This window comes from Crocodylus siamensis, chromosome 10 (assembly GCF_052110815.1).
Source record: "Crocodylus siamensis isolate JL-2025a chromosome 10, ASM5211081v1, whole genome shotgun sequence".
Taxonomy (NCBI): Eukaryota; Metazoa; Chordata; order Crocodylia; family Crocodylidae; genus Crocodylus; species Crocodylus siamensis.
Genome location: NC_143404.1, coordinates 11,742,368 through 11,758,112, shown reverse-complemented (window position 1 = coordinate 11,758,112; position 15,745 = coordinate 11,742,368). Strand labels below are relative to the sequence as shown.

At 40.8% G+C, this 15,745-nt stretch overlaps 1 protein-coding gene across 6 annotated transcripts in view; it reads left to right on the top strand.

Moving 5' to 3' along the window:
* Positions 1-15,745, top strand: part of ACSL6 (acyl-CoA synthetase long chain family member 6) — a 106,904-nt gene that overhangs the window by 79,714 nt on the left and 11,445 nt on the right. For all 6 annotated transcript variants that reach the window (XM_090064734.1, XM_090064732.1, XM_090064730.1 and 3 more), the window contains 7 exons: positions 4,880-5,014; positions 6,139-6,273; positions 7,883-7,978; positions 9,159-9,231; positions 10,774-10,862; positions 12,699-12,815; positions 15,177-15,320. In XM_090064734.1, coding sequence (XP_089920860.1) covers positions 4,880-5,014; positions 6,139-6,273; positions 7,883-7,978; positions 9,159-9,231; positions 10,774-10,862; positions 12,699-12,815; positions 15,177-15,320 — 789 coding nt within the window. The remainder of the gene's footprint in view (positions 1-4,879; positions 5,015-6,138; positions 6,274-7,882; positions 7,979-9,158; positions 9,232-10,773; positions 10,863-12,698; positions 12,816-15,176; positions 15,321-15,745) is intronic.

Here is a 15,745-nt window from a genome sequence, read left to right as displayed (position 1 = left end):
GGCAGGCCAGCTTGTCATGTGCAATAAGTAGAAGCTGTCATCTCTTGGAAATAATGGCAAGCAGAGCTGATAACTCATGGCAGCCCGCAGAAGTGGCTTGCTGGCTTTCCCAGTCAGACAGGTGGTAGCTTGTTACAGCCCCTGTGCTGTGCATGGGATCAGATTAGATGTTCACTGTGGTCACTCCTGGCCTAAAACTCTGCATTAGCAATTGGCTGTGAAGTTTGGGTCTGGATTCATTTCTAATTTTAAATTTTCTCACGGTTCAGGGATGACTCAGGTTTGATCTGAGTCTATACTTTTTGTCACAATCCACGATTTTCCAAAGCTTTAGTAACATATGTGTCAGACGTAAACTACTCACTGCTGGATTAAGAAATGCATACTTTAGAAATATGTGATTTACAAAGGATTTAAAGTCCAGAGTAGCGTGTAAATTACGCATAAATCTCAATTCCCAGGACAGTTTGGTAACGCTACAGCGATTTATGCGATGGCTTTCTTGTGTTATACAAATCAGACTTGCCAGGAGGTATTGTTAAAAATACTGAGGATTACAAAATCCTGTGACACAAGGAAACTAGAAACATTTGAAAGAACTCACAGGATGTTACTGTATAAAAGAAGCCTCTACCTGTCAGTCACTAAGGAGCTAAGGGTAAAAGGCACAACTGCTTCCAGTGCAAAACCTCCTTTATTACACAAAGGTGTTCAAAAAGGCATAAAAATCAACTTTTAAAAGACTCTTTTAACATTTATGTGGCAAATAGAATAGCGATTCTCTGATTTCAGGCACTTCTATGCATTCTTCAAACGAACGCGAGCTCCTAAGATTAAACCTCCATATCCCACCTACTCAATTTTTTAAGCACTGTGTCCATGACTGCCTTTTCCCATATGGATTTTTAAATTTCTTCCTCCTTTGCCTATGCATTACAGCTTGTGAATTAGACAGGGTGATATTCTTAAAACCACAGCCTCATATTTATAAAATACATATAGTGTTTAAAGTAAAAAATCTGTATATAGAGTTTCTCTGAGTAGGGTTGAAAAAACAGAATAGAGGCATTCAGTTGCAAAGGGAATAGCACAAAAAAAGCTCATAACTCTTTAAGGAACTTTTTCTTTGTTTAAGCTATTGTGAGAGCGCGAAACTATGCCAAAATAATTGTATGCATTTCATTTGAATGTTGAAAAGCAGTGTTAGAGCATTTGACTAGGACTCAGGAGACCTGGGTTCTGCAACTGTCTGCCTGGAAAACTAGTTTTCCTCAGTTTCCTCACCTGTAAAAATGGGGCCATGATACCCATCTCATTTGTGTAGTCTTTTGAGGTCCACTAATGAACAGCACTAGGTAGCATTATCATCTCAGAAAGATCATTGTAAAGTACCATTCTGGGATTTCACATTTACCTCTTGTCATTCTAAACCAAAATTTGCCTGTCATCAAGTTAAAAGATGTTAGGTGAAATCCTGCTGCCTTTGAAGTTTTGTCATTGATTTCAGTGAGACTAGAGGGTTTCACTTGTTATTCCGAAGACCCAGCACTGTAAACTCAGGAATCTAATAAAGATAAAAGCCATCACCCTTGCATGGTATACAGCAAAGTAGTTCTATTGATGTTACTGAAATGATGCTAATATCTACTGGATGAAGATCTGCCCTCCTCCCCAGTGTTTCCTTTCTGGCTGGTGCATCACCACCGGGACTGAAGAATTATGCAATTAGAACCTGGGTGACAGATTGCTGTATGGTCCCGAACAGACTCCAGATCCCCTTCTAAAAATAGTATTGTCTCTACAGTTCTAAGAACAATGAAGAGTAGTGACAAAACCCTGTATTTTAGTTTGTCAACTAACTAGCTATGACTGATTATAGTATACAAACAGAGCAGTTTTAATGAGTACACAAACAGTGCTATTTTTATATACTTCTAAAACTGCAATTTAATTGTCCAGTGGCCATCTATGTACAATCTATACTTTGCAGAATACAGTGCATAAATCAAAGGCTGTTTAGGTCATATTCAAAATGAAGCTATATAGGTCTAAAATGCTGTAGTCACTATGAAGATAAAACTCCCTTTAAAGAGGGAACTCCCCTCTTCATACACAGAATTAGTCCTGTACGTAACAACTCATAGAATAACATATTATTATGGCCATCTGTTGTCCATTTTACTTTTTAGTTAAAACAACAGAATTGCTAACTCTGGAAGAATCAGCTGTTTCCCTACTGGGAAACAACTTTTCCATAATGTTTCTTAAGATGCATTTCTTTATTATTAATAGGTTCTTACGCTACGAGCTGTTATGAGTAGATCTGGGACTTCTGTATCCCAGAGGTCAGGGCTGATCCAATATTCTGCTTTAGGCCTTTCTCTAATTTAAGGAGAAAAAAGCCCAAACAGCCTTTCTGTATATTAGCATGGCACAAGAGACATTTAAAGGATCTATCTGGATTTATTGAAAAAATAGTTTCTCTTATAAATATTAGATATCTAATTAAATATTATGTTCAGCTAACAGCCAATAGCTATTCTTTTGAACCAGGGCAGTAATTCTCCATCACTCTGAGTGTTACTGATCCCAGGAGAATCACCTTAAGATAGAAAAATGCTCATGGGAGCTGACACCTACTCTCCCAGCTGCCAGAGCCAAGAGGCAAAGCAGAACTTTGGCTGATCTATGTGGCATCTGGTATAATTGGGAGCAGGCGTCTGGCTGATTTAGCCTGTGCAGGAGACTCAACCAAGCTACTTTTAGCTCAGTTTTAAGAGAGAGTGCTCTTTGCTCCCTTGTTATTTCAGTAGCACAAACATTGTGTTTAGTGCAGGAAACTGGGGGCATACATCCCATTCACTAACTTGGAGTTACATGACTGCACTGGCACTGACTGCTTTGGAATTGCAGTATGGCTTAAGGTAGGGCAAGATTTTCAAAGGCACGAATGAGACAGGTGTCCAACTCTTGATGATTTCCTATGGGAGCTGAGTACCTGACTGCCCTTTGTGTTTTGAAAAACTCCCATTGTGCCATCAAAAATCCATTAAATTCAGAAATATATAAAACTACTAGCAACAGTGCTGCAGAGCTTTGAAAACGCAGCAACATAGTATGCTACAGTGCTACACAGAGTAAGTGAAATGTTGAATTATCAAGCTAAACTCTAAATAGCCTTTATTGATTTCCAGTAATATTATTTTAAATGTATTTTAAAACCTATTCACAAAATTAAAAAAAAGCCTAAACAAAGACATTGTGTATGGTAACTTAGCCTGTGTAGAGTTCCATGTTGCAGTAGCTAGGCTACTACTACTAGGCTTCTGCGGCTGCAGTATAGATATTAGGGGTATGTAAAGCAGGCTGTATTTAATTCAGATTCGGCCTAATTTGGGGAACAGTGATTCCATTTGTTGATTTGGATCACTGTCCCAATTCAATTCGGCCAAATTCAAATCTGAAGATTCGATTCTGATTCGGAGAATCAGTGGTTTGGCCATGGACACAGCTTTAAAGTTTTCTTCCACATACCTCGAGGTACCAGGCGCGGCTTGTGAATGTTGCAAGGGTGGGACAGATGGAGCGTCCCACAGGAGCATGGGGGGTCTGCTGCCAAGCATGAGGGGGACCCCCTGCCCCCCGAACTCGGTGATTGACCATGGGGGGATCCCGGGTGCCCCCCTAGACCCAGGAAGCACCAGTTGCCGAGCCAGAGGGTGGGGTGAGGGTCTCCTATGCGCTCCCTGGCAGACCCGGAAGTGGACTGGAAGTGCTGCTGGTCCACTTCTGGGTCCGCCACCGAGCGTGCTGGGAACCCCGCCATGCTCCTGTGGGATGCTCCATCTGCCCCACCATCTCAGCGTTCAGGAGCCACCTGCCACCTTGAGGTGTGTAGAAAAAACATATAAAGCTGTGTCTGTGTCCAAATCACTGAATCGCTCCAAATTAACTTGGAGAGATTAAAGGGTCCCCGATTCGATTTGGAGATTTGGCTGCCAAATTGGGCCGAATCTCCGCCAGATCGAATCAGCGACCAAAGCTTCGCACAGGCCTAATAGATATGTCCATAGTGTGAGCTGTGATTATTTTCCCTGCTGGTTCTTTGCTTGAGATCTGCAAGCATCAGGGGGATCTTCAAGGCTCCACATTGCACCCAGAAAAGGAAACTTTTTTAAAGTCTGGAAAGTTGGAAACTGGTTTAACATTTGCCTCATAATTCAGTATCTCTATAGTCCTCCTGGCTTCTGTGAGCCAGAAGAGTGCATGATCTGATGGCAGGACTAAAACCTGGGTCCTTTATTTTATGCATGTCCAAACTGTCATCTGTTTTCCCCCTGCTTCAAAGGAAATGCATATTGGGTCATAGTTGTTCCAACTGCTAATTGCAGATGTTGTCAGAGGACATAAAAAGCCACAAAGAAAACCTCTTTTAACTGCAACGGACCAGTATAGAGATTTCATGAAGTTTAGTCCATAAGAGACTAATGTTTTCATCGTTTCAGAATATAAAGTGAATGTAAAGAAAATAGCAGGCAGCAGGATGTGGAAGCCCAGGCTGGTTATCAGCATATTGATTGCTAGAATCAAATATCACCCTAATGCTGTCCCAAGGGATGTTTCTAGAACATGCCCTATTGCCAGAAAATATACTCACAGTCTGACGGCCTAGCCTGTAATCTGTGATCTGAGCTCGTACAACCCACTATTTCTGCATATAGTGCACCCTTCACCATATGGTTTAGATGTTTATAAAACCACACTTTAGCCACAACAATTAATCCAATCTTAGGAAAAGCTTTAAATAGAGAGAAGGGACAACTTGCCACAAGGAACAGAAACAAAAAAATAACATGTATTCCTTTTTCCCATATTGCAGTCTGTAGTATATTGCCATGGAGGGCGAATTGGATTCTTTCAAGGAGACATCCGCCTCTTATCTGATGATATGAAAGCATTGCGTCCGACCATCTTTCCTGTCGTACCGAGACTATTAAATAGAATGTACGATAAGGTGAGTTTAATCTGTTTATAGCAATGAAGTTGATCGCTGCCTCACGCTATCCTGAGAGACTTTCTTTATCTGGGTTTTTCCCCGCCAGCATTGTGAACTGGTGTTTTTCCTGCACCTCAGATGCCTTAGACTCAGTCCTCAGATGGTGCAAACTGCCATAAACCCTTCTGCAGTCACTGAAGTTATGCTGATTTACACTCATTGAGGATTTGGTCCTGATCCTGTTAGTGCAAGTCATTTGGTGACCTACCAGGGGCTTCAGTGGTGCAAAATCAAGAGCCAAGACAAATCTGAATTCAAGACAGATGAGCCAAAACTTTCTGTTCCCTTAAACCTGTGCTGGAACTAGGTCCTCCCTCTTTACTGGGAGGGACAGTAGAAGGATGGGCAGGAATAAAAAAAGTATAAAGATTTCAACCCTGCAGCCCCCAGCTGACTTTCTAGCAAAAAATCCTTTGTGCTCCAAGACACTTGTTTAAGCAATCCTTGGAGAATATTAGAGAGGACCTCTAGAGATCTTAGAGAGCCTGTCGAGTGGCCATTTTTATTGTGTGTGACCACCTTAAAATATTATCCTTGAGGAAAGAGCTGGATCTACACCGCAAATTGCTGACCCACATTTTCTCATGTGCCAGGCTTTCTGGCTTCTCAAGACAGAGAGGCTCTAATCTGGAGATCCACTTTGTGGTGCTGTCTGATGAAACACGAGGAAACATGGTCTTTAGCACCTCAGATACGAGCAGTAATAGTTGTCTGAGCTGTCATTATATTCCAGTTGCTCACCTCTTGTCCAGCTCTCATGGTTTTACTTAACCATAATATTATGCTTATCATAGAAATCCTGCAGAAGCACTCATCATGCAAAGGTAGTCAAACCTTCTAGTGTCTCAACTTCTCCTTTTCTTCTAAGAGAAGAGTAAGCATCATTCAGAATGGATTGAAGCAAAACATCATTTGAAATATTACTGTACTGGAGTATTAATTACATTGTTGGTATAAGAGTAATACTTTCACTGACATGAGCAGAGTTTATCTACTTAAACTGATTCTTTAATGTAAGGATATGGTGCTTGATGTTTTCTTTCTTATTTGGTTACGTTTTGTGCCATTCTGCCTTCTTTCAGATCTTTAGCCAAGCAGATACCCCAGTAAAGCGCTGGCTTCTGGAATTTGCTGCCAAACGTAAAAAGGCAGAAGTTCGAAGTGGAATCATTAGAAACGACAGTTTGTGGGACAAACTTTTCTTCAATAAAATACAGGTAATGATTTGAAAAAGTAAATGTGAGCAGTAACTCAAGAAACAGATGGAGCAAAGCTTTGCAATGTCTGCCAGAGACATTCCCGCGCCCCCCATCAATTAGTTTTCAATACCAACACGGCATACTTCAGTGTTCCAGTGAATCACGAAATGGGGCATGATATCATTTTCAAGGATTGTCACAAAGAGAAGTAGCTAATTTTGGACAAAAATGAGTTTAACAGACTTGTTTTCTTTATGGATTTCTGTTGCGTACATCACTGAGCCTTCTTCAGACCCGGCCACTGGATATAACTGGTTTTCCCCACTCAAACTCAACTTTTATTTGTAGCAACAAAGCACCAAGCAAGATGAAATAAAATAGATCATAGGAGAGAGCAAAGTACTTGTTTTATATGTAGGCCTGTTCCAAAAGCCCTTGAAAGTCTCTCATTGATTTTAATGAACTGAAGAGCAGAGACTTGGTCACCATATATCCCAAAGTGTTATTTTTTTCCTAGGAAATTCCACATTAAATCATAAAGGGGACACCTGCATTTAATACTCTTCTCATACAGTGTGTTAAACTTACAGTTTTTAATAAGTGAGAAAGGAGAACACAATGCCAACGGCCCGATATGAGCATTCAGAATGTGCCAGGTGTTTGCCGCAAATCCCCTTAGTAAAACAATCGTCAATCAGATAAGCCTCTGATGTGCTGCACTGCTACAAGACATGCTGCTTAAATTAATTTTTTGTAATTGGATGTCTTAGCCAGTGCTGTGTCGCTTTATTTTTACATTAGAGAAATTGATTGCAGCTTTCATCTGCAGACTGCTCATTTTCAGCCTGCAAAGATAACAGATTTCATAGGATGCAGATTAGGCAGGCACGTGTCTTGACACACACAAGACAAATCATATTGATTCAAGGTCTGGTCAGAATGATGACATCCTTTTACCTCAGAGTCCAAGATTTTTTTAATCTTTACTTTTTTGACTCTTTGCATCATTAAAAAGTGACAAAAGGGGTTAAGGTGACACCACCTACAAATATCTGAAAGACTTCAGAGAGGCTGCTGGGGGGGACTGGGATCTGTCTGAGTCACCTGCAAACCTGGGACTTTATAGTGTGGACTAGTCTTAAAGATGATCATGATATTCCTCTCATTTATTTGAATATAGGGTAGTCAAAGCACATAGACAAGTTTTCTCTGAGGCATTTTTGGGGGCTGTTTCTAGTTCAGATATATCCAGTCATTGATTTTTCTTTTAAGCTTTGTCTGAATGTCTGTGCTCATAATGGCAGACAAAGAGGTCAGTTCCAGGGTTGCCAACTGTCTGTAAATTTATGGACAATCCATTAAAAAAAGGCTTAAAACATCTATCCATAAAGTCTGTAAAAAAAAAAAAAAAAAAAAGAAAAGAAGAAATAATTGAGCCATCCACAAAATAACCAAGCAACCAGACAGAGCAGAGCCTGTTGGACAATAACTTTGTTCTTGAACTATAACTTTAATTTGGATCTAAGTAATAAGGATTTGATCCCATAGAGGAAGCTCCAAGGATCATACTAATTTAAATGGTGTGAGCCAGTTTTTTGTCTTGTCTTTCATTTCCTTTACCTGACAGGCGAGCCTTGGTGGGTGTGTTAGGATGATTGTAACTGGAGCTGCCCCTGCTTCTCCTACTGTTTTGGGCTTCCTTCGGGCAGCGCTTGGATGTCAGGTAGGCTATACCTTCCTGATTGTCAGAAACATTGTGTTATAGCCAGTAATTTTGTTATTGTTAAGGAAATAGGGGAAACCTATTTTTTAAAGGGCATGACCAAGATAAACAGCAGAGTTCGGTTCTGGATCTTTTTGCAAATTTGGGACTGTTTGTATCTAAGGTTGGTGCCTGGGTCCATCTCTGGAAAGACGTTAAGGATACAGTGGTGCTACAAAGTCAGGGTGCCTGTACACAAGCCGGGAGGCTGCTCTGACACACTGTAATTACGGCATGTTGGAGCAGACTTGGTTAATTGAGTCTGCTGGGGCATGCTAATTAGCGTGCTCCAGCCAGCCTCCGCATCTCATGTATCAGTGTCCCTGTGTTTCAGAATTGGGGGGGGCGGTTGTTTGAACTAAAACATGTTTGAGCTTTAGATTGAGCAACCCCACTGCCATTTTCAAGCACAGGGACACTGATACATGAGACACATGGGACACTTTAATTGGAGCCGCTTTTGGAGTTGCTCTAGTTAAAGTGCCCCCTCCACCCCCGCCTCATCCCTGAAGCATATATAATAACACCCTCAGTGTTTAAAGTTACTGTTAGTGAGAATCAGTTTAGAAAACAGAGGAACTTTGGATAACTTCTCTCTGAAGCACTGAATACTGAATGTCATAAAAGGTCCCCTGGAAAGAAGATGCTGGCTGCACCATTTGCTGTAAAATCCAGGCAGTCATCTCACCTGACCAGAATACTGCTCTGGTGTTCAGCAATGCAAGGAGGAAAAGGGGAATAATCAAAAAGTGGCCTCCAGAACTAAACACTCTTGTCTTAAGCCAGAAGCAACAAGTTTCCAAAAGACTGGTCTTCAAAAATGTGCTGCTTCTTTTTGCAAAAATGTTTGTGTGTTTTTCTCATAGTTAAACTTATTACTTTATTTGAGGAAAAACTGTAGGAATTGTTCTTTCCTGCCTCTCTTTTCAGATCCTTATTGTCTTGTGTATTTATGATAATATATAACATTCCATGTGCAATGAGCTCTAGGGAAGATTTACCTGTATTAAATATCAATCTATTGTGGCATAAATCCAAAGCACTGTGCATCAAGAAAGAAATGCTCAGTGATTTATTTTTTTTTGATCTGCAACGTTCAAAATTGTATCTCCAACTTAACATTTAGACATCTCTTTCTCAGGTTTATGAAGGCTATGGTCAAACAGAGTGCACTGCTGGGTGTACCTTTACTACTCCAGGTGACTGGACATCAGGTAAAAATTATAGTCCGTTAACCTCCAAAAAGAAAAATCTGTTTATTTTGAATGTTTTGAGCCATAATACAAAAGGATACTATACGATAGTTTAGCATTGTGCTGAATAATATCAAGTGAATTGGATGTTCATTACAGTGAAACATTAGCAGCACTATCTTAAAGCCATTCTGATCAGATGCTATTTAAGTTTCCCTAGAAAGATTTCAAATTGTGCATTAAACCCTGATCTGCGGTAGCTCCAGCCCTCCAGCTCCAGACCTGCTAATCCTTTTGAATTGTATGGTGTGTTTGTTCTGTGTACCACTGGAACAAAGATGTAACCACATAATTGGCATTCATTTATGACTAAATCAAATGCTCGGTAATGGGAAGAGCATGAGATATGGCTTAGGGTCAGCCTATTTGAAAGAGACTACATTACTACCCTTTCAAACCTTTTCGCTCTTACAATTACTAATATAATTAGACGAAAACCATCAGTCATGGCAATGCTCAGCAAATCATAAATAAAAGTAGTGCAGTAAGAGTCATCGTCTATATATATAGAAAGTTTTTGGAACACACAGGATCAAATTAATTTAAATGGGTACTTGCTGGAAAATTGAATGTAGACTAGGAGTGAGGCTAATAAGCCAGTTTCTTCTGAATGTTAATGTGCTACAACTACAGAAAGGAACAGCACGTCTTTTCCCATCATAAATTGCTGTCTATCAGATTGTTTTCTCCTCTACTCAGAAATGTCCAGCTACCTATAGGGAGAAATATAGACATAACACACTCCGTCACACACGGTTTTTTTGTTCCCTGCACTCTGTCCTTGTTCTAGTACCCTAATAAGCACTTGATTCCTGAACAAATACTCACAATTGCTTGTCAAATGACAGAAGCTCACCATTTAATAAATACTGAGCTTGTCTCTTCCCTCCAAATGGAAAGCAGACTTAAATAAGAAAGAACTATGGGGTAGGTAAAGTCACTGGCTACCAGGGAACCACCGTACCTGGCTTGCTCGCTTCCTTTTTCCAGTTTGACTTTCACAGTGGCCATTTGTAGGGAATATTTTGTGGTCTGAGGACCCTTAAGGGTGTAGCAGTCTGTCTCCCAGAATAGCTCATCAGAGTCAGTGACACCTACCATAATTTAGAGCAAATTAAACAGCTACAATATTCACTGAGAAAATGTTTTAGTTAAAGCCATTATAACTGACTTTTCTAGGTGACATGGATACAGAATTTTGGGTTTTGTTTTTAACAAGCTCCTCTGAGTTAAGTTTTTTTTTAAATGAAAATGTGATTTGAAATCCTGTTAGCCAAAGGAAGAAGGAAAGCCAAAAATATCCTGAATCATTACATTCGTGAAAAATAGGAATCCTATGCAGACAGGAGGTGAATGGTTTTTCAAAGACTGTAATGGATTCTGCAAGGAGGCACACATGCTTTGAGAACACTGAGCTAGAAATATGTGAGGTGCCTACTAATAATTCCTGAGCACTATTTGTAGAGAAAAAGTGACAGATGACTTTTTAACTTTGATTCCCAGGTCACGTAGGAGCCCCTTTGCCATGCAACTTGATCAAACTGATGGATGTGGAAGAGCTGAATTATTTTGCTTCCAAAAGTGAAGGAGAGGTATTGTCTCAAATATTACATAACCCACCTGCTAACATTTTGTCCCATTCTGTTCTAGAAACCTGTGAGCTATTCATATTCATTACCTGTTGCATTTGGCAATCCTTTTTCAGAGTACCTAGTTGTAGATGCATTATATGCTACTCTTAGGAAATGACAGGAAAAGCAATACAGAGGAAAGTTATCCAGCCCAGAGCAGATTGCAATGAATCAGTAATATGACTGCTCCTCCAGCAAGTGCTTCTTACTTTTTAAAGAGCTGAGGTTTCCACACAGAATCCTGTAGAATGAGGTGGGTTGACATAGGGGCATAGGCAGTCATCTGAGTAGGTCCTTTGATAGGATCAGGGCCTAGGATTGCTAAGATCAGGTCCTTCAGTCCTCATGCTTCTCTATTACACAGGGAGTATTTCATACTGAAATAAACAATGAAAATGTTTTGGTACTTAAGACATTTATGCCCCTGATTAAACAGAAAAATATCCGCTTTAGACTCATCAGAGTAACAGCATCATTAAGATCATGCTATTTGGCCTTACTTGTTTAAGGTTCCAATTCAGCAAAGTATTTAAGGGCAAACTGAATTATAAGCATGCAGTAATGGGCGTCAATATACTATGTGCTCTGCTCCTCAATTATCATGCACAATTTTGTGAACACACCCATTTTTCTTGTTACAGTGTTCGTTTTGACTAGATGTCAGTGAAATATTCCCAGCGTATTTCAAAATGTTCAGACACTGAGCATTTTCCTGTTTCACTATGACTTCAAAAAAGATCCAGTGTTTTTCTATATGTATTCTCCAAAGCATGTGTTTAGTGAAAATAAGTCCTTTTTAAGTAAAATTATTTATGCTGCAGAAATGCATGGAATGCTGTGAGATTACTTGCTTGGGCAGTTAGTTGTACAGTTTTCATGGTAGTTTTAGGGATGATGAAACAATAAAATGCCAGATGTTAGTACCAAAAATTGACCACAGTTTTACAAATATAAAAAGAAAAAAAAATGTGAGAAAGAAAGCAAGTCTTCGGGTGGTGGGATAAGTGGAAATATTATTTTCTAGAAAACTCTTACTCAAAAGAGTAAATGTAGACAAAACGGGGGCATGTGTGCATGACACTTTAAAGCAGGTTAAAGCTTTTGCACTGCTTTAATGGTGTTGGTGTTTGCACGCATCGGCAACATATTGCGCATTAATTCCAGCTGCTGTAGCAAATTTGGCAGCGTAAGGCACCTTAAATTACTTGGGGGTGCAGCAAGCTAAAATACCTTGGAAGAGTTTTAGTATGCTTCCCAACAACTGCAAAGTAAAGCACCAGGCTCCATGTGCTCAGGGGTTGTGCAGACATCCCGTGCAGGCAGCCCAGTAGCAGCCCAGGAAGGCAGGCTCCACTGAAGAAGAAAAAAAAAAGCGGCAAACCTGATCTTTTTTTTTTTCCCCTTGGAGCCTGCCTGCCTGCATGAGTTATGTGGGGACCTGAGCCTTCCCTTTGAAGCTGCCGTGCCCCCCGGAACTGCCCAAGCTGGGTGCCTGTGGGCAGGTCCACCTGGGGGGTGGGGGTGTGCCACTGCCGTGGAGCGAAGCACCAGTCTCCCCAGCCCCAGCCCAGGGACCTCTCTGCCCACTGGCAGCTTGCCCTCCCCTCCCCACCTCTGGAGAGGCAGGTAAGACATGGGTGTACATGACATGGTGGTTTACTTCGCCTTAAATTGAAGCAGTGTTTTTTACACTGCTTCAGTTTAGGGCCCCCGTTTCGTCTACACATGTCCTAATGTGTTAATATGGCTTGATAACAGAAGCTTTAGCATTTATCATGAACCACAACTCATTTGCAGATTTGTGTGAAAGGACCCAATGTTTTCAAGGGTTATCTTAAAGACGAAGAGAGGACAACTGAAGCGCTGGACAAAGAAGGCTGGCTTCATACTGGAGACATTGGGAAGTGGTTACCTGTATGTACTGCTCCAACACTCAGTTCTTACATAAATTGTCACTTTCTTTGAAAATTCTCTAAACTTACATTTTAAGGAAAGTTGTTGTTGACTGTTTTATTGTTTTGTGGACCAATGATATACCAACCAGCAAGACTTGTAGAATCCTCAAAGCTGAGTCCATATATCTGGATCCCAATTCAAAGTTGACTATCTTCTGCAGCCCAGCAAAAAGGAGAGTTTCTTTGATAGCCCATTAATCCTTGTGGGTTATCAAACAGACCTACCTATACCAAGATACCATTTTAATATTCAAAGAAAGTCACTCAACCTTTTCTGCTCTTTGGAAGAGATCCCATTCAGTAGATGGGGATAAGGAAAACCACTTTTGAAATACAGGAATCTCTGAGGTGGAATGAAAAGAAAATTTCATGAGTATTGAAAATAGGATATTTGATTTTCAGTGCTACTGAACACCTTAAACTACTATTCAAGTGAAAGGGAATAGCAAGTCATGCTCTTTTGAAAGTACATCTCTACTTCCTAAAAGATAATATTTTTCATGTTTAACTATAATGGTATTTGATAAAGAATTTGGCAAAACAGCAACATCTAACGTGTTAAAAATTTTAAGGGCTGAAGAGAGAAAAATGATGATGGCAACTACAAAATGGCAAAATAATGCAAAACATCTGAAAAGATGGAGGCATTTAAATTTTCTTTGAACTTTTTTACCCTGCATCATTTTGGAACCCATTTCCCAATTTTACCTAGTTGACTTTTTCCATTGTTTCTAGCTTGCTAAATGGATATTTTGCAGAGATTTTACAAGAAGAAAAATTGCTCTCACGTTGGCTTGAGCCAAAGTGATTAATGTGTTTATGTAAAAATATTCAACATTTTAGACAATTTTCTGAAAACCAGAATATCACTTCCTGGCCCGTTGTGTTTATCACTGGATGTTCAAATATACCCTTAAAGATATTCCATCATGACTAAAAAAGTAACTTACTTTCATTAAAAAAAATTCTCCTGATCCTGAACATCTCCCAGAGGAGAACTAATCAAATACAATCATTTCTGCTGGGCAACTTGACCCCAGCTAATCCAGGGTACGACTGATTTCCTGCATTCCCATACATCAGGGGAGGGCAATTATTTTGGGCAGAGGGGTGCTTACTGAGTTTTGGCAAGCCATCGAGGGCCGCATGACAGGCATCCAGGGGCAGATTAATATTAATTTTCTAAATTTTGTAGGCTGGATAGAATGTCCTGGAGAGCCGCATCCAGCCCACGGGCCGCATTTTTTCCACCCCTGCCATACATGCAAATAGTACCTATTCTTTGTTCTCTCTGGGGCTAGGGACAGACATTCAAAAAGCCTGAGCCTGAACTGATTCAATCTTCACAAGTTAGTCTAACCTGGCTAGGCTGAACCAGTTTGTAACTGAAAAGACACCCCAGAAATCTAGGCGCATGCCTGCAGTGGCTCAGCCTAGAAGCTGGGGAAGGGTGTTAGAGCAGCCCTCCCTTCCCTTCCATGATGCTGAGCTGAGGGGGGCATGGCCAGGCCCTGGCAGGACGCTGTGATTAGGGAGAGGTTCCCCCCTGAACCCCTGACCAGCCCAGCAGGGAACTGATTAACACAGTGTTTATCACCTCTAAGTCAGTGTTTACCAGCCCATTAAGAAAACAACAGAGGGACATTACCAGCTACCCGTTGATTCTGCCTTTGTCCTGTCTGCCATGGCAGGGACCATAGCCAGCATGTGGTCTGCTATCTAATGCTGAGAAGTGTCTGTGTAAGGCAAAGGGGATGGGGATCCCTGCTAAGCAGGGAGTGGGGAGGGGAGGAGGGGAACAGGGGGAAGCCAGGCAGATGCCTGCAGTCTCTGTTGAGCTGCAGCCAGGGAGCAGAGAGGAGGGGCCAGCCGTTCTGTGGAGCAGAGAGCCCCACCCAGCCCAGAGAGCATGCCGGGATGCTGGGGGAGTCTGGTTTAACTTAAACCAGCAAGGGGTCTGGGACAGACATTGCATAAACTGGTTTGAGCCAAATCAGTTAAGTCTGATACTACATTCAACCAGGTTTATCTCAAACCGGTTTCAGCCATTTTCAAACTGGTTTATGGGCACTGAACATCGGTTCTGTTACAGGTTTAAACCGATTTCTGATCACTTAAACTGGTGTATGTGTAATGTCTGTCCCTAGCCCAGATGTTCTATTCCAGGCAATAGGCAAGATATTGTGCACTTCTTCACAAATGTATTGTTAGCTTTATAACGAAATATAGGCTGAAATGTAAAAACAAAGAAACAAGAGGTTTATGGGTCCTGTATATTTATGTAACTTTGGGGGCACCTGTCATTTCTCTTTCTGAACAGAATGGGACTCTTAAAATTATTGATCGAAAGAAGCATATATTTAAGCTTGCTCAGGGAGAATACATAGCACCCGAAAAGATTGAGAATATCTATATCCGCAGTGATCCTGTTGCCCAGATATACGTTCATGGTGACAGCTTGCAGGTAAAATGTAGTGCTTCAAAATAATTGTCCGTGTTTTGTTCTTTGTTTTGAAACACCTTGTTATTTTAAAGTTAAACTCTTGGATTTGCAGTCACAAGTGGAAAGTGTAAGAGATTCATTTTCATTTCATTGCTTTCCTCCTCGCCATGAAGCTAAGCAGCATGAAGTGGGGGAGAGGGAGGACTTTGAAGACTTAATCTCTAAATCCTTTCAATTCCCTTTTTAAAAGTTTTCTTTGCCACAATGCCAAGAGAGAACCTGACAAAAGTTTAACCTCACTGTTATGCTGAGTCCACTGCCCATCACACTAACCAATATTGTCCCATTGTTTCCTTATATCCCCTGTTGGTCTGTCTGTATCTGTCTGTTGCTTCTGTCTTATACTTGGATTATAAACTCCTTAAAATAAGGACTTTTTGTCCTTT